This window comes from Myxocyprinus asiaticus, chromosome 13 (genome assembly GCF_019703515.2).
Source record: "Myxocyprinus asiaticus isolate MX2 ecotype Aquarium Trade chromosome 13, UBuf_Myxa_2, whole genome shotgun sequence".
In the NCBI taxonomy this organism is placed as follows: domain Eukaryota; kingdom Metazoa; phylum Chordata; class Actinopteri; order Cypriniformes; family Catostomidae; genus Myxocyprinus; species Myxocyprinus asiaticus.
Window position 1 is genome coordinate 24,573,989 of NC_059356.1, and position 24,423 is coordinate 24,598,411.

The 24,423-nt window shown below is 37.3% G+C and overlaps 2 protein-coding genes and 1 pseudogene across 3 annotated transcripts; 2 read left to right on the top strand and 1 right to left on the bottom strand.

The window, feature by feature from the left end:
* Positions 1-663: 663 nt before the first annotated feature.
* Positions 664-14,478, bottom strand: LOC127450310 (pyridoxal-dependent decarboxylase domain-containing protein 1-like). Of its 2 annotated transcripts, none has more exons than XM_051714297.1 (23): positions 14,268-14,478; positions 13,293-13,366; positions 12,332-12,400; positions 12,107-12,181; positions 11,873-12,019; positions 11,349-11,538; positions 11,152-11,220; positions 10,816-10,894; positions 10,642-10,726; positions 10,449-10,497; positions 10,213-10,314; positions 9,249-9,374; positions 9,072-9,122; positions 5,947-6,007; positions 5,030-5,100; positions 4,765-4,870; positions 3,525-3,696; positions 3,128-3,246; positions 2,908-3,029; positions 2,717-2,809; positions 1,363-1,459; positions 1,155-1,253; positions 664-990 (listed from the first exon to the last, which is right to left on the bottom strand). In XM_051714297.1, exons 2-23 carry the CDS (start codon positions 13,364-13,366, stop codon positions 761-763), a joined length of 2,286 nt encoding a protein of 761 aa, XP_051570257.1. In that variant the 5' UTR covers positions 14,268-14,478; the 3' UTR covers positions 664-760. The 2 variants fall into 2 exon arrangements, with proteins under 2 accessions (XP_051570257.1, XP_051570256.1); XM_051714296.1 differs by having other exon boundaries at positions 11,873-12,022; positions 14,268-14,477.
* Positions 14,479-14,635: 157 nt separating this feature from the next.
* Positions 14,636-19,285, top strand: LOC127450944 (mpv17-like protein; annotated as a pseudogene).
* A 3,876-nt stretch (positions 19,286-23,161) lies between these two features.
* Positions 23,162-23,632, top strand: LOC127450775 (transmembrane protein 238-like). The gene has a single exon (XM_051715122.1). The coding sequence runs from the start codon at positions 23,162-23,164 to the stop codon at positions 23,630-23,632; it is 471 nt and encodes a 156-aa protein (XP_051571082.1).
* The last annotated feature ends 791 nt before the right edge of the window (positions 23,633-24,423 follow it).

Consider the following 24,423-nt stretch of genomic DNA (forward strand, 5'->3'; position numbering starts at 1 on the left):
TAATGTCCCCCAAAATAATTATTTATAGAATAAATACATTTTCAGTTGTTCTGATTAAAGTGTGACATTCTGTACATAAAAAGTGCAATAAGGCTATCATTTTTCTTATTAGAAAAAGTTGTGTGAGTCTTCAAGCATCAGAACTTTCCTTCTGTAAGTCTCTGCCTATAAAGAGTACATCCAGCTAACATAAGAGCAGCTTTTGGCAAACAAGACATTTTGCCATCATGATGGGAGGGCCACAATAGCCCTTAAGTTGTGTAAATAATGTGTGCCTAAACAAATCAGAAAAACCTGTCAGACAGGCCTATATATGAGATCCGGGAAAGCGTCCATAACCGAAATTTGAAGTAAACTAAAGTCACCAATTATGCAAAGAGATACTGGCAGTGCACAATTGTGAGCTGACCCCAAGGTTAAAATATAAAAATATGATTAATCAAAATATTAAAATGCGCAATTGCTTATCTTCTCACCAAGAACTGGGCATGTGAGATTTGGATGTATATTTAGATAGTATTTGAATGAAATTCCAGTGTTTTGTTATTTGTATTTAAAGCTGCTTCATTTCTTAAAGGGACAGTTCACACAAAAATAAAATTTCTGTCCTTATTTGCTCACCCTGATATTGTTCCAAACACCTATGAATTTCTTTCTCAGTCAATGATGAAAGAATTTTCAGTTTTGGGTGAACTATCCCTTTTTTTCAAGAGTGGCTTGCTCAAGGCATCAAGGTCATGGATGCGTCCGTTTAGGAGTCTTATCTAAGGGTGTTTGCGCTCTCTGTTTCTTGGCCTTCTGGTACACGCTGGTCTGATGAGATCATTTCCTCATCTGCATGTGAAGAATGCTCCTGAGGGACCTCAGCCACTTCCTCCTCTGCAGACTGGATGGGTGCTGCTTCCCTGAATGATTCTTCAAACTGGCCAACAGAGCTGGTCTCACTGATAGAATCAGAGCCTGCTCCATGGTGCCGGAAGAGTTTTTGGCCTGTGGATCACATAGTATGAGAAACCTGAGTTTTAAGAGTTATTTTACAGTCAAAACAAAGTTTTTGCATAACTGTGATTCATTTTTTGTGTTGACATAGTTACAATCATTGTAATCTAGTGTAATTAGGGCCACACTGATCTTGTAACAAGATGAAAGGTTACCTGGTAACCGTTTAGTGCTGGACTTAGAGGAATCAGGGGAGGCGTCTTTACTCATCTGGGCTTTAACAGAGTACACAGGCTCAGTGCTGTCCAGAGAACCTTTGGAGAAAATATAGATACTATGAAATAACTGACAAGATAAAACTGAAGTTACCTTCACTAGAACTCATATTTGTGCTTCTCCCCTTCATATTTTGTGAATCTGTACCTTCAGCCAGGTTGAAAGTCCTGCCTTTGACAGAAGCCTGCACCGGAGAGAACCAGTTTAGCACAGAGCCCACCAGAGGGATCTGTCGAAGCACACCCTGTCAAATAATTGGAGAAAAAACACACATGACCATCATATTTTAAAATTATTTAATTTTTAAGCAGAAAAGGAAGAAAAAAGTGAAAATGCTTCTATTTTGCATTTATCTAATTTAATAAAAATAATAAAAATCATTTACAAATGATAATAACAGTGGAGTAAGGAGTAGTTCACCTCAAAATGAAAAATCTCTCATCATTACTCACCCTCATGACTTCCCAGATGTGTATGACTTAATTTCTTCTGCAGAACACAAAAGAAGATTTTTAGAAGAATATTTCAGCTCTGTAGGTCCATACAATGCAAGTCCAAAACTCTGAAGATCCAAAAAGCACATAAAGGCAGCAAAAAAGTAATCAATACGCCTCCAGTGGTTAAATCCATATCTTCAGAAGCGAAATAATTGGTTTGGGTGAGAAATAGATCAATATTTAAACCCTTTTTTTACTATAAAGTTCCACTTTCACTTTCTTCTTTTGTTTTTTGGCAATTCACATTCTTCATGCATATCGCCACCTACTAGTTGGGGCTGGTCAAAGGTGGAGATTTATAGTAAAAATTACTTAAATATTGATCTGTTTCTCACCCAAACCTATCATATCACCTCTCAGATATGGATTAAACCACTGAAGACATATGATTACTTTTATGCTGTCTTTATGTGCTTTTTGGAGCTTCAAAGTTCTGGCCTCCATTCACTTGCACTGTATGGATCTACAGAGCTGAAATATTCTTCTAAAAATCTTAATTTGTGTTCTGCAGAAGAAAGAAAGTCATACATATCTGGGATGGCATGAGGGTGAGTAAACGATGAGAGAATTGAGGTGAACTATCCCTTTAACTGAAAAGTTGAAGTGAAAATTTAACATGAATTTCAGAATTTCTTTGATTTTGGTATGTCCCCTATATGCTTTAATGACAGCATGCACTCAAGCTGGCATGAACTCCTGATGTAAAACCTCATTCTGCATGTTATCCAGCATGATTTGAGAATGTCCTAAAGAGCATCTTGTGTGCTTCAAATGGAAGCAATTAATCTGACTTTCTGTACAAAAAAAGTTAACATGGTCAGTGCCATAAATTTGATTTGATTAGTGACCTACAAATAAAGCAGAATTTTAAATATTTCTTACTCGCATTATGTCATACATTTACATTTGTAAAAACACAGAAACTTTACTTATTTACAGGTTTAAATTAGTTTTAAATCAAAGATTTTCCATGTGGTCTCAGACGTTTACGCAAATCCACTCACCTCCTCCATAAGCTTCTCTTCATTGGCTTTTTGAAGCTGCTGCTCAGCTTCCTGAATGCCTTTTCTTACTACTTCAGTCATGTTCTCAAATAACTAGCCACAAACATAAACAGGTGCATTATTTATCAGATTCTCTGCATCTGCTTCAGTTATTAAATGACTGAAGAGCTTTATTAAAAATCAGTGCATACCTTTCCACTTTCCTCAATGTCTTTCCCAACAGACAATATGGTTTCCACTAACTCTGCCACATCTAGGTCCTCTGTTGCCATTCCAATAAATATGCAATTTTTCTCTTCACAAAACTCAGGGCCTGCATGGAAGACAAGAGTTTTGAAGTCAGAGAGTTGATAGGAATTAAAGCAATGGTGTAACTGTCAACATTCATCAAACGGACCATCAGTCACTTACCAACAGAGAAGCTAAGGTCTGTATCCAGCTCCTTCAGTTTCTTAAGCAGGTCGCTATTGATCCTCTCCACTCTCTGTTGTCTCTTATCTTCATAAAGATCTGTGCTTCTGGGCTCATACCTGATAAAAATAAAATAAAAAAAAAAGATTCTGGATGGCACTGTGAAAACCTGCAGCCAGGAGTCTTTCCTTTCATATTAGAGTCGCTGTTTCCTGTAGCATCACTGTTAATTATGCTGCATTCATGCATTGTTGAAATGACTGTAGTTAAGAGATGGCAACTCAGAGTTGGACACAGACGTAAATGGTTTTTACCAGTCGTAAACTTGTAATTATGGTAATTCCGATATGGCGTGAATGCAGCATAAATACGTGTTTGAGCTCAGAACTGACTTTACCTCACACCACCCAGACCAGGCCAGCTCAGATCCTCAATGTAAGAGAGGGAAGCCTGTTGAAGCACCTCATCTTTGAAGTCCAGTCTGAAGCGCAGGGTGCAGCTCAGCACTGGAATCATCTTTTCCAGCTTCTCCACCAGTGCAGCCACATCATTCTCCTGAGTGCCAAGCACTAAACACAGCACAGTGATTGGTGAGAGCATTTTCAAAGGAAAGTATGGGGGGGGTATGCAATGAAGGTAAATGGTGACTGAGGCTCACATTCAGCCTATTTCCTTTTGTGTTCTCAGAAGAAAGTAAATCATATGGGTCATAAGTCATTTTTGTTTTCCAGCTGTTCAGACTGCAAGCAACTAAATGGATACTGTACGTCAAATTTGATTTTTTTCTGTCTTTCTAAAATATGTTTTTTAAAGGTGCACTCAGTAATTTTTTCCTCATTAAAAAAAAAGACATGAACTCCTAAAGACATAAATTGTAATTCTGCAATATATGTAGGAAATCATGACCACTTCCATCATAATGAAGACTCCAGTCATATCGATAACCTTATAAAAGCTGTTTTATTCTACATAGAGGGGGTCCCCTCATGGGAGCTGCCATGTTGGAATCACATGACCAGCCAAATACTACTCCCTTAAATAACAGGATGGTTATTGAGATTGACACTTTCACTCATTGATTAAAGTAATCATGGCTGACTGTGAATACTAAATTTCTACAATGGCATCTGAAACTGAAAACTATTGATTTTAAATGATGCTGCATCCAGGCCCCTAGGTGTCAGTGTAAGTGCATTTGTAACATTTAGTTTGTCATCTTGGACTTACACTGACACCTAAGGGCCTGGAGGCAGCATAATTTAAAATTAATAGTTTTCAGTTACAATGTAAACATTCACTATTCACAGTCAGTCATGATTAATTTAATCCACAAGTAAAAGTGTCCAATAACAGAGCAGTTACTGATATTAAATAGTATTCAGCTGGGCATGTGATTCTAACATGGCAGCCCCCATGAGGGGACCCACTCCATGTAGCATAAATGAGCTATTATAAGGTTACTGATCTCATGTCATGATTTTATACATATGTTTCATAATTACTATTTATTTCTTTAGGAGTAAAACTTTTTTAATGAGGAAAAAAATGAGTCCACAAATGACAGGTTCTCTCCAGTTCTCCAGTCAAACACTTTGTGCTAGCAGCTTAGATATTTAATTACCTCCCAAAAGTCTTACCTGCAGCAGTCATGAGGGGGTTGAAACAAACACATGTGCCCTCATCTTCCAGCTCAACCACATCCACACCACTGATGGGCACCTGCTGTGCCAACTGCTCACCCAACTAACAAATCACATGAACAGCAATGAGATCATTCTTTTGAAAGAAATGCATCAAAGAATCAGGTCATTCTGACATCTCATTAGACATACTGACACCTCAGCCTATTTCTATAGGACCTGAATAATAAATACAGTGTTTGTTAATGAGCGAAGCATTTACCCATCTGTTAAGAGCATCGAGGATCTCTCTTTCCCCTGCAAAATATTCCTCTACTGAGCCGCCACTTGACGCTGAAATAAAAATTAAGAAGGTTGACCATGTATTTGATATGTGCTATCTGTCTGTCATATGATATTATGAACAAACAGTATTGCAAAAATGATAGTCTTAAAGGAGTCATATAATATTTTTCCCCTGAGATCTGCTAATAATGTTAGAAAAGTGTTTTGGTGCTATGCATTTAAGACTTATGTAAACACCCTCTTTGGGGGTGAAATGTGTAACAGCTTTGCTGCGCTTGCACACAGGCTGCCTCCCTAGTAAAATAGACTAGCAAAACTAAGCTGTAAAAATGGCTCATTCTGAAATTTCCCATCTTTCTGATGTCAGATAGCTGAATATGATTGAACACTTGTTTGCTGTCAGGTATAATACAATTTAGACAGGTTCATCCTTCAATAACAGTCTCTTTGCAAAATCTGCACAACACTGTGACAGGATCACAAAACAATTCGCACTGAAATGCTGCACAAACTGTTATAATTGGACTAAAACATTCAGGGACACGTGTGTAGCTTATCATTATCCTTCTGCCGGTCTTTAGAAATAATAGTATCTATCCTACTTTCTCTGTATTGCTTCACTGTGACTGGGTGGGCCAAGTTTCCAAATAGGCATCATTGTTGTGTAAATGTGGGCAGTCATGTGTTCAATCATATTCAGCTATCTGACATCAGAAAGATGGGAAATTTCAGAATGAGCCATTTTTACAGCTTAGTTTTGCTAGTCTATTTTACTAGGGAGGACATTTTGAAATGTAGAAACTATAGTGTGTTTTCAAAGTGCACTGAACACTTCTCTTAAGATCAAAGATAAATTGGCGTTCTAATTATCGTTACAATATAAAAAAAACTCACGTGCACCGGTCTCTTGTGAAAACCTGAAAACGACCACTGGAGAATTCAGTTCATCCTCCACCTACAAATATCAGAGAGACAGGGTCTAATAAAACCTCTGACACTTCTGAACATAAGACACTTCAGAGGTCTTAATGCCATGCCGTGAGCACTGCCATGTTATTGTGAAACTTTTTTCGTATTTGAATGTTTTGATGCAATGTCATGGAGAGGCTTTTGCCTGCTAGCTACTAGTTTGACAGGTCAATCGGAACAATGTGGCACATGACCTACGGTCATGCATTTGTGCTGGAATGTCTATATGATGCTGGAACCTTTGTTATAACTACAAGCAGCTTTTGGACATACAACCCTTTCAGTTACAGAGTATTCTACCTTAATGATTAGTGGACATTTCCACGACTCAAAACTATGAACAAAAGTTTAACCATTAAAGACATACATCAAGGCAGCAAAACCTTAAAATATTAACCAAGTAACTCTTTACTGCCTTAAGCCCTATCAGTAAAAAAAAAAAAACAAAAAAAAAAACAAAAAAAAAAATCCCTCAATTTACCAAACAAAAATGCAAATTCTTTCATCATTTACTCACCCTCAAGTCATTCCAAACCTGCAGGACTTTTTCCCATGGAACACAAAAGGAGTTTCAATTTCAAAGAATTTCAAAGCTGCTCTTTTCCATAAAAAGAAAGTGAATGGTGACTACAACTGTTGAGCAAATTTCAGCTTTTATCTCACACAAAGTTATCACATGGCTTTATAAGGCTTGGAATATAGCGTAAAAATCATACAGACATGCTTTAATGGTGCTTTTTTTTACATTTTGGAGCTTGACAGCCCTTGGTCCCTAGGAATGGGCAAAATATTGAATACTTCTGATATAAATCGCAATGATTTTGCTGATGATGTAAAATGAAGCAATATAGTGAATATTATGATGATTTTAATATGCTTTTATTTGGCCATTAAGTTTCATAAGGAGTGCATCAGTAGACTAATTTCACGATCCTTCAGGGCTACACAATTATGGTTCCAAAATAAGTGGAGTCATTTTTACACACCTTGTTAATTTACAAAAAATGTTTCAGTAAATATATATTAAGGTAAATAATTATTTTATTAAGCTACTATGTATCATTGTATATAAAATATAAATAAAAGTGCATATCAATGAAAATGTTTAAATCCATTCTCCCTTCATTTAGTGGAAAACTGGGGGGAAAGTTGCCTTTATTTTTAAACAGATTTGTATTCAATGCCTTTAAACTATTGAGCCTACTTGGCTACAGTGGCTGTTTGGATAAAATGATGTTCCTCAGATGAAAAAAAAAATATATATATATATATATATATCACTTTTGAGCCAATTCAGAGCAAATACATAATTATCGAGATATATATTGAATATCGTCACTAGGCTAAAAAATATTGAGATAATTTTTGTAGCCATACTGCCCAGCCCTACTGGTTCCCATCGTTTTCATTGTATGGAAGAGTGCAGCTATTTGAAGCTAAACTTCTCCTTTGGTATTCAATGGATGAGAAAAAGTCAAATGGCTTTTGAACAACATGAGGGTGAAGGTAAATTTCATTTTTGAATGAAGTATCCCTTTAAAAACATTTAATTTCACCGTGGTTCCTGTTTCATGGCTGATTTATGACTAACTTTACAGTAAAAAGTAAACTTGTATGTGTTAGTGTTAGTATTACAAACAGGAACATCACCCTTTAATTTTGCTCCATCTCTCGCAAAGGCCATATTAAAGATAATTCTGATTTTCTATAACATAGAATTCCCATGATGACGCATCATCTCTTCATAACGAGGTCCAGCACTGATGCCCAACAAGTAATCAAGCTTTGTGAAATGACATTTTCTAAATGTTTTGTACATGCCTGTAGCACTGGTAGGCCTTTAATGGAATAAAAGCCTTGAAGCACCAGCACTCATGGGTGACATGGTGAGGGAGGGAGGGAACAGTGGAGAAACAGTGTGAGTGAAGGGGAGGGAGAGTAGGAGTGGAGTGGAATCAAGCAGGCAGAGAACTGGTCCCACCTACAATAGAGAGTATAAGAGAGCCCAGCACGTCCCGCAGCGAGCCCCCGGAGATGGGAGGGACCCGGGAATGAGACACCACATCCTGAAACCAAGGCACCCACGCTCACTACCACATTATGTATAAGAGCTACACACATTGCTGACGGCACAAACCACACCGCCAACATATACAAATGATGAACATCACTGCTCTTTACCATGTGTAAAGCCTCGAGAAGAGACACTTCACTGTCAAGGACATCCTAATGGTGGTGACACAGAACACAAGTGTTTGCTTATAAGATTTTTGCCTATATTTTATGACTGAAAGGAAAAAGTGATCTCTCTGTAAACTTTCCTTTGTTTTTCTATTTCCAAAATGTTGGAAATGATTTCACTGTATTGAAATATTCAGAATAATAAAATGATTTATGGCTGGTTTATGGATATCTCTAATAAAATGTGAATAATGTGCAGCAAAATAATTCTCCGGAAAAGGATAATGTATTAATAAATAGTTTTATATATGACACAGCTTAGCCTTAACGTGGGGCAAGTTGTCACTTGACCATGTTTTTAAAAATACTTTTTTTTTTTTTTTTTACATGTTTTTTGTGTCTATGGCTCTGTGCTATAGATAGTTTATTATCATTTCAAATGATAGTATTTACTTATGAGATTGTAGCCAGTATTGTCTAAATGATAGGATGAATGAAAGAGCAGGCCAGTGATACATGAAAAGGAATTAAATATTTATTATCATATAGAACAAAAATATTTACAAATATGTCAGTAATCTAATCAATATTATCCTAAATGTTTCAGCTGAAATATATTTTGTGATTATTTCTGGTTGTAAATGGCAAAAAAGTCTGCCAAGGTTGTTGATTTCACCAAAACTTTAATAAGAGATGGAGCAGACCATGAAATGAGGACAGAGGAAATATAGAATTTTCCAAAGTAGTGAAAATTAAGGGTTTGAGAGACCAAAATCTTTCCTATTCACATACTAATTTGGGACTGTGGTTTAACTCTACAAGACTCTTTCCCAACCTACAGCTGAATGGATAAAGACAAGTTCACCTACCGAGGTCTTTATTGAAGCCAGTGTCTTTAAGTGCTCCAACAGCTGTTGACTCTACAGAGAAACAGATCAATTGAGTGAACTTCCAATGAGGTCAGGGAAATTTCTTGTAGTGTTTAAAGTACTTTACGTATGCAACAGTGCATCGGATTATCTAAATGAAGTTGATATGGTACTCACTAGCTGCGCGGAATGCTTAATCCTCTCTACAATCCCATCGTGCCCAAGGTACTGCAGGGACAACCAGAGTGGCAAAGCCCGCAGCTTCTCTACTGGTTGGCTGGAAGTCAGACCAGCCTCAAGAGACTGCCCCCAGCAGGTAGGGAGGACAAAAAGTATGATGTATGCTTTAAAGGTACATTTAGTAATTTTTCCCACATTAAAAATGTTTTTCTTCTAAAGAAATAAACAGTCATTTTAAAACATATATACAAAATCATGAGCACTCACATGAGATGAAGACTCATGGAGAGGGTCCCTTCATGGGTGCTGCCATGTTATGATCACATGACCAGCCGAATACTACTCACAAATGCCATTTCTCAATATGCATTCTTATTTGTTCTTACATTCTTGTGAACTCGTTCGACGTCATCATCCACTGCCAAAGTTCAATTCCAATACTCAAGAACGCAAGTACCAAAAATGCATAAAATTACCCAGTTGTGTTCTTGATCAGGCCGAATATCGAGGAGTCCAGGATAACAAACACATAAATTACTGAGTGCACCTTTAACATAAGTCATACTCTTGGATTATAGGTGAATTCAGTCATTTGTTGTTCAGTCATCTGCCATGTTGCGCTGGCCTATGTGGCAGTCGTCTTGGATTTATACTGACACCTAGTGGCATGGATGCTTCATCAATGCTTTATAAAATTTGCTTTTCACAGTCAGTCATGATGTATTCATTCTGCAAGTGAATTTGTCCAATAACCTGAGATAAAATGAGTAGTACTAGGCTGGTCATGTGAGCTCAACATGGCGGCCCCATGAGACAACCAGCACCACGTAAAATAAATCAGCTTTTATTAGGCTCCTGATATGACTGGAGTCTTCAGTCATATCAGTGTTTCTTGATGTTGTTTCTTTACAGTGTGTTGTTCAGTACATAGTTATACTGGTCAGTATATCTATTCACTGACCAGAGCTGGATCCTCATGTCTGTAGAGAGTGACAGCTGGCACTGCTGGCAGACCCAACCATGGGCCTGGGGTTAAAGTCATACTGTCACATTTGGTAGCCGCCTTGAGAGGCAGAGAGAAAGAGAAAAATTTGGGCTGTCAAAATAAGAGCACTCTCCCAGCCACAGGAAACAAATATTGGCCTATATGCATGCAAAAAAACAAAACAAAACAAAACAAAAAACACACCAACATACCGTGACAGTGGAGGAGACCTGACCAAGAGCAAGTGTTGCCAAATTCACCCTGAGAGAGTGGCAAAGACAGTCAAAAAATTACAACAACTATTACCAACCATGACAGCCGAGGCTGTAATCTATAGCGTAAAGCCTTTAATTATTTAAAAAAGTAAATTATATATATTAAAAAAAGGGACCAACTGATACCAACCCCTCGACATGGAGCCACATGTTGTATTGAACGCAGAGCTCTTTCAGACGACTGAGTTTGTCTGTGTGACCTGCACCTGGCGTTCCTGAGAGTAGAGTTACATTTTAAGGATTGCTTACAAAATTGACCATTAATTGCTTGCTAAAACTAATAAAAGTCCAACGACAAACTGACCAGCATTCGCGATCAACAACAGTGGAACCTTCCCTGAGTCCTGATCATCTTTAATCAGCTTGTCAAGCAATGCAACATCCTATGGAAAGACAATCCAATTTAAACACATAAACACACAAGTTTTACAGACAACACCTTCACATTAAAGAATAGTTCACAAAAATAAGAAACTTTTGTCACACAAAGGGATTTGTTTTTAATGTATATCATAATCTAACTTTTTCAAATATATTATATATATATATATATATATATATATATATATATATATATATATATATACACACACACACACACACACATACATTATGACAGAAAAAAAAAAAAACTTCTTACCATTTGGTGCAAGGAACCAAACATCGTGTTACAGGGTACAATACAAAGACTTGACAGAGGCAGTCCCAGCTGAAAAGTAAACACAAAAGATTTTTGCCTAATCAAAACAAACAGTACTAACTTTGGTAATATAGTGTAAAAATGTGAACCATTTCAGATCTGTAGCATAGAGGAGTGATTTAGAGGTTACATTGTACCTGGCAGCAGAGATGTTGTCCCAGGCCAGCTCTGCATGCAGCACTTTGGTAAATAACAGGCTGTTTATTGCTGAGCACAGTAAAGCCCTCGGTAGCATAGTCCTCATAATGAGTATGAATGACCAAACGGCACACCTTCAGCAGCCCTTCGCAGTCATCTTCGTGGTAATAAGCTGAGCCATTTTCATATCTATTAAAATTAACTGATTAAAACATAATTTAAACCATGCTTGATACAAATGAACAGCATTACTGCTTTTATTTAATCTTGTGTACCATATCTGTGATAAATGATGATGGGAGTACACTGGTGAAATCAGTTCAGCATTAAATCTATCATTATTGTAATAAAAACCCTGAATGTTTTGCCTCCTATGCTTTTCCAAGAAAAGACACTGCTGATAAAATTTGCTGAGGGGAACTAATGGTGAAGCCTCTTACCAATGCTGCAAAACAAATCTCTATAAATAGCTTTACACCACTGAAAAGTGTTTGTATGCCTGGGAAAAGAGAACTCAGCATACTTGAAAAGCCTGCAGAGCCAGAGAGTGGTATCCGACAGGATGCGTGTGGTCAGCTTTCTCAGTCTTTCTCGATCCAGGACAGAAATATATGCGGCCAGACTGTGTCCCAACAGAGCCATGTGTCCCTGCTCTCCAACATAATGCATCCTGCTGAAGAGCCAAACATTGCTTAATGGCACCACTCAGATAAGGAATGACATGTTCTCAATGCAATACAACAATGCTGTGCCCTACCGATGACCCTGCATGTCATCATTTTCATGCATCAGGTTCTGGACTAGCTGGAGTATGCTCACAACATCCTGTCCACTGCAGAAAGAAATAGGGGGAAAGAAAGGCGATTTAAAAAAAGGGTTTTGACATTGAGAAATATTTGTGAAGATAGCTTATAACATGCATTAACTTTTAATGTAAATTGTACTTTACAGCTTAGATACAATGTAAATCAGTCTCACATACTCTCCTTGCAAGGGTCCTGGAATAGCTTTCCAACTCAGCTTTCTTCTTGCTTTGACCTGTTCTGTCTCCCTGCATTCACACAATATTACAAACATTACACCTGAAAACTTAAAAGGAATAGTTCACCCAAAAAAAAAATTATTCTTTCATCATTTACTCCACCTCATGCCATCCCAGATGTGTATGACTTTCTTTCATCTGCTGAATACATACAAATATTTTTAGAAGAATATCTCAGATATGTAGGTCCACACAACACAAGTGAATCGTGAACAGAACTCTGAAGCTCCAAAAAGCGCATAAAGGCAGCATAAAAGTAATCCATAAGACTCCAGTGGTTAAATCCATATCTTCAGAAGGGATCCAATCTGTTTTGGGTGAGAACTGACCTAAATATAACTCCTTTTTCACTATAAATCTCAACATCAGCAGTCTCCATAGCGATTATAATTTCAAGTTCAGTTACACTTCCTATAGTGCCATCTATCGCTCTGTGCATGCGTCAAGCACTAGGAAGTGTTATCGAGCTTGAAATCAGGAATGTGCCTAGAAAATGCAATGGCAAGATATACAGTGAAAAGGAGCTATATTTTGGTCTGTTCTCACCCAAAACCAACTGGATCACTTCAGAAGACATGGATTAAACCACTGGAGCCTTTATGTGATTTATGGACCTTCACAGTTCTGGCCTCCATTCACTTGCATTGTACTGACCTACAGTGCTGAAATTTGCTTCTAAAAATCTTCATTTGTGTTGTGCAGAAGAAAGAAAGTCATACACATCTGGGATGGCATGAGGGTGAGTAAATCATGAGATAATTTTCATTTATGGGTGAACTATCCCTTTAAATTTATTATGTTTTTAGAGGCCTATGAATGTTTTTAACATTTCTTGAAGAGGGTTTGAAAGTAAACAACTAATTGCAAATATAATAACGGTGGAAATAACAGTGAATCTCACAATTTTCCACTTTCCAAAATCTTCATGGCATCAGAGAGATGGTTCCCCATCTTGGCAAGTGTAGGGTCCATCATCTGCAAATACAGAGCATGATGCATTATTACAAGTGTCCTTGCTCACCAATGGCATTTTATTAAAATACAGGAGAACTCGCAAACTTGATGACAATGGCTGGTCAAAAAGTAGATCTATAACACATTTCCTATCACATCAAATAAAATGATTCCTCAAGCTTTAACAAAACTCATCAGATTACACCTGTAGGGCAATTTCACTGTCTGCATGAGAGAGGAAGGAACATTTAGTCTCTGCCCTTTAATGAAAATAGGGCATAATATTACACAAAGCAAACAATAGAAAAAATATATATAATACACATAAAAATGCTTTATATTTGCATTTATATTTATAATTGCAAAATTATCTCAAATAAGTGCCTAATGTTTTCCTGAATATCATGCTTGCCATCTCGTCTGTTCTCACTCGTTCTATTGATTCCTGTTATTCAGAATACAGGGTGTGTTTTAGACGTGTTTTAAAACCTGTCGGATGACAATGCTCACTTAATTATAATACAAAGTAAAATCGTTTCTCATCTGGCACAACCACCTTGTCCAGACCAGGAAAGATATCTAGTGTCATTCCTTGTCCTCGTGCACGTCACGCTGCAACACAACGTTTGAATTTTCAGTACCACTCATTCTATCATTATTATTTGTCATAGTAACCAACACTGCCGATTACCAAAAATGGAACCCTTATTTTGAGCAGTACTTTCACATTGAAATCACTGGGCACTAACAGCAAATGCTTAGTTTTTACGGCTTATATTAAATCATCATCATCTATTAAAACCGCATCATCATCACCACCACCACCTCTATGATAGCAAGGCATTTATAAAGTAGAATGGGCTTCCTGCACTTTAATCAAATGAGAGAGTAATTCAGGAAATGATATGCTACATTACATTACCTTCACGGGCGGCTTCTCCGTGCAATGTTGAAAGCCCAGTCGCAGGGGCTCTCCGCGTCCCTATTTGTTATCGCAGGCTTTATATTTTAAGAAAACAAATCCAAGAAGCACAAAAATCCAGCTCACGTATCCTTGCTCAACATTTGTGTAGTCAATTGAATGGTGTGACTTCCTGGTGTCTCTCTCCACGCTGGCAGCGCTGACGTAGACTAAACAGACGCCCCTTTACAGTGACAGTTTACTCCAAAGCCAGAGATCTTCTACACTTAAAAAAAAAACCAATTTTTTTTTTTTTTTACCATAGTAGAGAGCGTTACGGTCAACTAGCGTGTTACGACAGTAATTCACATTTTGCGGATACTATTCAAATGAATGGAGAGAGCCGTAAATTGACACCTACCTGTCGTAAAATTGTCCGCGTCTTCTCTTATAAAACAATTTTCCTGTAGTAAACTCCACACATAGTTCACTCCAAAAGGATTTTTTAGTGTAAAACATTGTGAATATTAGCGAACAGGCGGTAAATTGATGAGTTGTTTCCTCACAAAAGCAGTTTATTCAGCACACTGATGCATCTCCTCCATAGACATACATTCAAAAAGAACGGCCTTTGGTCTCCTCGCCAGTGTACCGCCGCGTTATGCATTTTGTTGTTAACTGTGTAGGCTTCATTGGTAGAAGGGCTCTGCCAAAACAATGACATGTAAATGATGCAGTGGTTGTCAAAGCCTGGGATAAACAGTCATAACCTGAGGCGTTGAGGAAACGTTTTTAAAATACAGACGACAATGAAGCATCAATAAGTGGATGGTTGTGAAGTTATGCAAATCAAGAAATGAAATTATCACTCAAACAGTGTTACAGAGCATAGCGTTCAATTTTCCTATATAAGAATAGGATATGTTAACATTTGAAGCATTAAAATGCACGACTCAGTAAATAATAACCTAACCAACATAAAAATCAACTCACTCGACTTGTCTTGTCGTGTATGGTCAATATCTATTATATACAGATCAGATTGAAGCGCGACACCGAGAAGGCGCGGGAGCGCGCGGGCAGATTAATGCAGAATTTGAGCACTTGACTAAGTAACGAGAAACTGCTGATGACTGTATGAATGCGGAGAGGAAGCTTTTTTTTTTTTTTTTTTGCTTTGCCTATTAATGTTAAAGAAGATGGACTGAACCAAAAGTTCCTCGTTATGCCTGTTGTAGGCTACACTAAGAATTACAATGAGCTGTCAAACACTTAACCGGTAATTTATTGCAACGTCTTTTAAATATATAGAGCCATGCAAACTGACTAAATAACTGACTGAATGCTCAATTGAATTGTTCATTAGTGTGTTTGGTTTGTAATATGCATGAGCTTAGCTATACGGCCGTCTGTCTATGTCAGGTCTGGTGAAAACGTTTCCAACGCTTAAGAAGTAAACCAAATTTTCGTTGTGTTGCCCTGGATAACTAATGTCACGTTGTACGGATGTTTGTTCGCGGGTGTGGATTTTGTCCATCAGTGTCTCACGCAGAGAGATGAGATCAACTGGAGGCACACGAGAAATGTGGCGATTGTGGTCCTCAGTATCCAGGGTAACTTCAATTACTTTTGGTTATGGGCCTTGGAACGTCGTTTCCCGGGAAGATCTTCCGCAAACTGTATTTGGACCAAACTTTTGCATCACCTTTGGCCACCAGTGTCTTCTACACAGGTACTGTATCAATGTTGACCAAATAGTATTACAATATAATAAATATATTGGACATTTGATGCTTGATCTATAAGGTTTTCTGTAGATTAGGGATATTCAGTGCTCTCACCTGTATTTCAAGCGTCTAATCTGTTAAAGGTGTGCTCAGTATTTTTTCCCCATTATAAAGTTTTACTTCTAAAAACATGAATTGTAATTTTGAAACTTATGTATGTAATCATGACCACTCACATGAGATGAGGACTCTAGTCATATCAGTAACCTTAAAAGCTGTTTTATTCTACATGGAGGGTGTCCCCTCCTGGGGGCTGCCATGTTGGGATCACATGACCAGCTGAATACTACTCGCTTAATCTCAGTTACCAGCTTGTTATTGGATACTTTCACTCTTGGATTAAATTAATCATGGTTGATTGTGAATGGTGACTTTCTACAATGGCATCTGTAACTAAAAACTATTGATTTTGAATGATGCTGCATCCACACCACTAGGAGTCACTAAGTCCAAGATGACACTAACAAAAGGTTACTGAGTGCAGTGCACAATGCCCTCTGTCTTAAAAAGGGTCATGACATGCCTTTTTTTATTTTAATAATTTCTTTTAGCTTCACTTATGTTATTAGCACAGTAAAGTGTTTTTGCACAAAAAAACAGTCATATATTTGTAAAACATGACCATTTTCCACCCTCATTCTTACACTCTGTCAGAAACACTCGGTTTTGGTGCTGCTTCTCCTTTAAGACTTGACCGTAAACGCCCACTGTTATGATTGGCTCTCTGCTCTTGACTGATCTGCTCTCTACTTGCCATCTGACTGCTCACCGCTGCTGGGCGGGGCCACGGAAGTGGTAAGGTAAATTAGGTGTTGTTGTGGAGGCGGTCAGATGCAAATTTCTTACACAGTGTGACATCACAATGTGGAGGAAGTAGAGAACAAGTCGTTTTGGCAGCTTGGTTTGAACAAATGCAATTTTTGCAGTGAGGAGGAAGTTTTGAGTTCTGAAACTTACATTATATTTTTAAAGTACAATGACCTCTTATATGTCAAAAGATCAAGGACAATTTTATTACTTATGTCTTGACCCCTTTAATAGCAAGTCTCCAGTATGAAATAGCAATGTGTTTGAGAGGGTTTGAGGGAAATCCATTCAATCCAAAGATATCACATTTATTTGTTTATTTTCTTCGAATTATTTCACAGGTGTGAGTTTCCTTGAGGGAAAGGAGGACATTTTTGCAGACTGGTGAGAAAAGTTTTTTTTTAATGCATATAAGGTAGGTCCTATGGATGGCTATAACAAAAAGAAAAGTGACCTCCAGCTCACCCATGACTGGACTGTCTTAAATTATATTCTCTCTTAACAACACAATGGCAACTGACTATCAACCAACAGCCTGAATGTCAATACAGTACAATACAACCTACTGTATATTTTATATATACTATATATACTATTGTTATTGTATAATGTGTATTCTATATTGTGTATTGTATACTGTACAATATTCTATATTGTGTGTATATTGTATACTGTATATTGTATATTATTATTTGTATATTGTGTTGTGTGTAATTATGTGTATATTAGATTTTAAATTGTGATGTTTAAATCTGTTTATTGTAAATTGGTATATGTCTCATCACTGTCATGACTGCTATGTTGCTCGGAACTGCACCCAAGACTTTCACCCACTGTTGCACTTGTGTATATGGTTGTGTGACAATAAAAGTGAAGTGATAACTAACCTACACTCAAAAAAAAAAAAAAAACTAGTTTTACTGAATGTTCCCTTGTCCATATTTCAAGCTTTACCTTAATCTATTTGTTTTGGGACATCTTAAAAAAAAAATTTGTTTGGTTAACTGAAACTGGGCTGGTGATTTCTAATTACCAGATAGTGAGAGAAAATGTTAAAAATGTTACAAAATGCATGTTTTTGCAAGATGGAAGTAAAAGGGGAGACTTGTAGTGTTTAATGTTTTGTTGTGTTGATTTTTAGAAGAGTTTCTGTTATGTTGGAGTTTTGAGGGTTGCCATTATGTTGAAAAGTGGAGCTTGAGCTTAGCTTGAGCACAGGTACATGTTGAGAATGCTTTACTCACTGAGCAATTTCAATGCTTTTCAAAGCATAGTGTTTCTCAATAGCATGCATGTGGCATACTAGCACTCACTGCACTAGCTTGTTAATCATTAAAAGAGAGTCATCTCTCACAATCACACCTGTCAAATTTAGTTGGGTTTACTCAGTTCAATTAGGTTCCCTCTACTTGAAGTATTTAAGTTGAGATTACATGGCAGGTTTGTTTAAGAAAGCTTATTTTAAACACATGGAACCACTGTCCATGTGTGAATTAAGTTCAGCCAAAGAGTTATTTTTTTGAGCATATTGTAGCATGGCTGGCTCAATTTTTTTTTTATTCTTATACTTTTATTTTGGCCTCCCAAATCCAGAATATTTGGTTACATCCTCTGTATATTTTTACCTTTTAGACTGGACTTATGTACTGGCCATTCATGCAGGTAAGTAACACCATTATGTCATCACATATCCACAATCTGTTGTTTGCATATAAACACAGACAACAGTCAGATAAGCACTTCCTTTTCTGTATCATTTGCTTTGTCAATATGCATTCTGTTCATTTTTATGATCTTGTCATCACCATTTTTTGTGCATTAAAGGGATAGTTCAGCAAAAAAAATGGCAATGCTGTCGTCATTTACAGTACTCACCCCCGTGTCATTCCAAACCCATGTTACTTTCTTTTTTTTCAAGGAACACAAAAGGAGAAGTTATAGGCAAAATTTTAGAGGCTGACACTGAACATTTACTTTCATTGTATGGAATAAAGATGCTATGGAAGTGAACGGTGACTGAGGCTAACATTCTGCCTAACAAATCATTTTGTGTTGCATGGAAGTAAGTATGTGTTTGGATTGAAACAATACAAGGGTGAGAAATTGATGACAGAATTTTCGTTTTTTGGGTAAATAACCATTTAACCTCTTTTTGTCCTCCATTTCTTGCAGTTTCTGAATTTTATTCTGATTCCTCTCTACCTAAGGTCAGCATTCATGGGCTGTTCAGCATTCATCTGGGCCACATTCTTATGTTTCTCATGGTAGAGTGGGGATGGCACAGCAGCAGTGACCTTAGCCTGGGTCACGGGCCCCAAAAGTACAGTACAGATGAGGAGAAATAGCGATACATTGGCACACATGAACAACTTTGTGCCTTTGCGGATGAACTCTTCTGTCCCAAACTGGTACTGTGCTAGCTGTCTGCCATTTATGTCCTCTTGACATCAAGGAAGAAAAATCTTCTCTTAGTTATTAACTACATTTATGTCATGATTTTGGCATAATAGTTTCAGAAAGTCCTTTTTATTTTGGTTTTGAATAATGGTAATTGTTAGACAGTTGAGAAGAATGTGAATAAAACTCAAGAATTGTTTCATTTAAGTTTGTCATAATTGTGAAGTAGCCACATATAAACTATATTTCTGTTTCTTGCATGCAGCCCATGGTGCAACTTGCATTAAAAAAATGTTTAACCTTTTTGAAGGTCAAACAGTGAACCCAGCCATTGTAATTTTGTATATAAAAATGTTTTTAAAAGAACCAAACTTTCACTCAAGAACTTCAAACATTGCTAAATGAGTTTCTGAATTTGAATAACATTCAAATAATCATGTTAATAACTCAGCAAGTCCTTTTTAGTAACTGGCCAAAACAAACACACAACTATAAGATTTCCGAAGTACCATTTTTAATTATTACAGTTATGAGTTATCCACAACAGTGCAAAAAGAACAGGAAATCCTATCAGGAAATGTCTTTTCTAGACATAGGCTAACAGGGTGAAATCGGATCATTTATGTGGAAAAAATCACTGTCTTTCAAGGAATGTCACCTGAATGACACCTGCTCTAGTAAAAGAAGGGAATAAGGACCAAAGAGTCTAATCTCTAGATCAACCAAGGGATTAAATAGAAACTCATACTCCTTACAGTTGGTTCAAACATATGTACTACAGACACCAAAGAAGTAGGCAGATCTAACAGAATTTGTTATATGTTTTTTTTAAGCAATATGGCTTTATTCCTATGGCTAGAAGGAATGTCATTCATTACAACAGCAAAATCTCAAAATCCTGTGGAGGTCTACTATAAAGAGAAAGAGAGAGCGAGAGCAAATGACCATCATTAACTGCGAAACCAAAATAATTTTGTTTTTATACCCATCATTAAACAAAGGTTTAATACAGATATCCTGGTTATTCCAAATGAATGTGATTACCATCTCCCATCAGACATTTTTGCATCGGCGCTCAAGTATGTTTGCCTTCCCTTGTGGCGCAACTGGAAACGCAGCGTGGGAGTATGGAAGCATATGGCTGGCTTAAAGGGGCATTCAGTAGTTCTATAGCTAGCCTTTGCTTTGCTCTTCTTAGTGTACTTTAAGTACCGATGTTACAGTAGTGTTAGACGCTGTACTGCCATCTATCGATGTGGATCAGCATGATCGTCTCTGCTGCCCCTGTCAGCTTTGGAATATCATTTGCATCTGGAAAATGTCGGAGATTGAGGTCATTTCTAAAGTTATTACTCCTATAATATAAATGCTTTGCCTAAAAACAAACGTCAGAAATCAAGTGAACATGCTACTGTTAAGGACAGATTATTATTGTCCCTCACATCAATAATCTTTGGAGACTCTCTACACTTCACGTTATTTCAAAAGACAGTCATTACCTTTATTAGAGAACTGCTTCATGTAAAATAAACCTCAGTTATTTAACGATACAGAATGTTAAGGTAAAGGAAAGATTAGAATTGTTTTTGATTATCAAATTTAGCATGTCCGTGAGTACTGTATTTGAAGAACTCATTTTATTTCCAAGCAAACCAACGTCATGGTTTACACAAAATCCACAACAATCGCTGTGCTAAGCTACTTTGCATGAAACGAATGAAGATGTAGATGCCTTACTGTTACCAATGTTTACTCTAGTTTTTTGCCTTTGCCGGACTTTCTGTCTTCTTGCTTGAAGCAAGTTGCTTCAGACCTTTTTTCGATTTTTCTATAGTACAGCTATGAGTAAACTAATAGTAAAGCACGATAAATAAGTATGTTCCATTGTGTTCTGTCACCATGACAAATTCCTTGTTTGTGTAAGCATACTTGGCAGTGAAGCTCATTCTGTTTGTTTTTGCTATTCGCTTCACCAAACAACAATGTTCTAAGTATAGTCAAGCGTATCTATCTACAGGCGGCAGCCACTGAGCACGAGGATTCTCTTCTTCGACGTTCAGTGAAACACATTGAAGGGGGTGACCTGCACCATGAGGAATAAAACACATTTTATAGAAAACTATTATGAGTACAGTCTTCATCTCATGTGTGTACACCATTCGGATCAAACTTCACAAAAACATAACTCATTCGTTAATGTGTAAAACTTTTTAAAATGGCTCCAAACTGGGGGGCCTGGGTAGCTCAGTGAGTAAAGATGCTGACTACTATCCCTGGAGTCATGAGTTCAAATCCAGGGTGTGCTGAGTGACTCCAACCAGGTCTCCTAAGCAACCAAATTGGCCCAGTTGCTAAAGAGGGTAGAGTCACATGGGGTAACCTCCTTGTGGTCACGATTAGTGGTTCTCACGCTCAATGGGGAGCATGGTAAGTTGTGTGTGGATCGCAGAGAGTAGCAGGAGCCTCCACATGCAGAGTCTCCACTGTGTCATGCACGATGAGCCACATTATAAGATGCACAGATTGACTGTCTCAGAAGCAGAGGCAACTGAGACTTGTCCTCCACCACCAGGATTGGGTGAGTAACCATGGCACCACAAGGACCTAGTAAGTAGTGGCAATTGGACATTCCAAATTGGGAGAAAAGGGGATAAAAAAATAAATAAATAAAAATGGCTCCAAACTACTGAACACACCTTTAATCCTATCGGCTTGAATGTATTTTCAAAGCCAAACTGAGGGTGGGAACATGAACATGTTAATACAATGGCATCGGAATACATTTTCAAATGCATATTAACAGGATGAGGACATGATGATCATGTTAATGCAAAAAGCTTGCAATGCATTTTCAAATCCACACTGAATTTTGCTACATTCATCCCGAGGCATTAATAAAAATGCAATTTGAGTTTGTCTCAATTGTGAGTGTTAGTGCATTTAAGGAAAATTACATTTAAAATTTTCATTTTGCTACAATTGTTGCACAAATATACCAAACATATCAATTCAGTTTGGGTAATACATTTTCATTTTCATTTTCCAAATCATAATGCATTCAAATTAATGTTTAATTAAAATGTTAAAACTAGGATAGGAAATGGCAAATGCTAATTACATGACTTTTATTGGGTTTCTGATATGGCTGGAGTCTTCATCTCATGTGAGTGAACATCATTTTCAACATAAAAAAAATGCTATTCATGTCTTTATGTGTAAAACGTTTTTAATGCACCTTTAAAACTCTGAAAACTGAAGTGAAACTGAAATTCGAGTAGAAATTAGAGTAGAATTGTGACAAACTAAATGATGCATGCAACAAAATGTTGTAACATAATGAGAAAAACATTGATTATTTTTTTTTAATAATAATAATAATTAAACAAAATGCCAGTAAGATTCTAAAACCTCTTTGAATGAAAATCCATATTAACTTATTATAATTTTCCAGTAGTAGGCCTTATTTTATCGGATACTATGCATTACAAAGTTAGTTTTATTTTCTATAGTTATAACTATTTTTATTTTATATATTTTAAACTTGCCAATATACAACAAATTAATGCAAGACAGCCTTTTCCACAAATGATCAATACCACTGCTTCCATACAGCATAAGTAAAAGTGTATCCTCTGTTCGAGTGCTACTGCAGTGTACACTCGAGGCAGCATAGGCCCCTCGTATGTTCCTAGGTGAGTCTGCCTGTTTAGTTAAGACGCACCCACCGCTCTATGCCACTCCCTTCCGGTGAGTTTCGACTGTTGAAGAAGTAACGGAGAACTCCTTCCTCTGCTCCACTCACCTATGCAAACAAACAGAAACGATTTCACACCCATCCAGACTCTTAATTCAGATGACTGGTTGTTCGACAGAGCAATTCAACAGTCAGTCAAACAACCAAATTCAACAAAAAAAATCTCTGAGATGGAGGCAGCACCGGGTGGTCTCGGGCGATGTTCTTGCGTGTTCTGGCTCGCCGTGGCTTTCGACGTACTTGGTCTCATCATATTACTGCTGGGTGTATTCAGAGATTTATTCTTCTACGACTTTCTTATATATGCAGGTGCCATCATCATTTTCCTGAGCCTCATTTGGTGGGTGTTCTGGTACACGGGTAATATAGAGGTGTCTCCAGAGGAGCTGGAGGATGATGTGGGTTTGTTGAAGAAGGGCAGAGGTTTGGCAGGAGTTGTCAGGAGGTTCTCCAGTCGCCTCTCAAGCGGAATCAGGAACTCTCTCAGGAGAAATGGAGTGACCCGAGGTCAAGGTGCAGCACCCGGTCAAAAGCACAGAAGAGAAGGCAGTCATCCAGTACCAGTAGCTCTAGCAATGACCTCTCATGATAACCTGAGCACTGTGTCTGCAACAGTGACTGGAGAAACACAGGCCATATGATACCACACACTGTTTAGAATTTATGCACTGATAACAATGACTGACCAAATAAATAAAATTATGTATTTTCCTATATATAATTGTGTATGTAAAGGATAATCCAAGGCTGTAGGTGTGCGTTAAATGATTTTAAATGCACGATGTGGAGGTGAAGAACCACCCGACGCGAAGCGCATTTAAAATAATTTAAGCTGTGGATTATCCGATTTATACCATGGTCACTTGCCAGAATTGATTAGTTACAGCTGTAATACTTATTTTTATTTTTTATTTTATTTATTTACTTATTTTTGCAGTGGAAGAATGGAAGAATAAAAAATAATGCTTAATTTTTATCTAAGGGCTGTTTTAGATCTGCAGCTCCGCCTGTTCTAATTCAGGCACAGATAAAAAAGTAGTGCGACCACACACTTGGTCAAAACTGTGAATTTAAATGCACAATCCAGAAATAATAATATCCAGAATGTAGAGGGGTTGGCACTCCAGTTAAAATGTATTATCTAATTGTTATTCAATGTCATTTTCACATTAATATGGAAAAACGGATGTTACAAATGTGGCAGTGACAGTAAAAGTAGCACTTACTGTATAATAAGGGGAAAATCATTCAAAACACTCTGGAACCTGCAGATTTTTACATCTGAGACATCGGTATGGTATCCATCAAGGCTGCATGATTGACTGAATTAATGAAATCGCAATTTGTCCTTGCACTTTAGCACTTCACTGCAAACAAACAGCGCTTCTTCAGCGTTTGAGTCAGAGATATATGAGTGTGAGGGGGCCTCTAT

Bases quoted from the DNA above. Each gene is read 5' to 3' on its own strand.
- LOC127450775 (XM_051715122.1), top strand. From the start codon at position 23,162: ATGGAGGCAGCACCGGGTGGTCTCGGGCGATGTTCTTGCGTGTTCTGG.
- LOC127450310 (XM_051714296.1), bottom strand. From the start codon at position 13,366: ATGATGGACCCTACACTTGCCAAGATGGGGAACCATCTCTCTGATGCC. The intron at 6,008-9,071 runs GTAGGTGAACTT...TGATATTTGTAG, and splicing joins TGGCTTCAATAAAGACCTCG to GTGGAGGATGAACTGAATTC. The intron at 5,101-5,946 runs GTGAGTTTTTTT...TTTTTATTTCAG, and splicing joins TTCACAAGAGACCGGTGCAC to CGTCAAGTGGCGGCTCAGTA.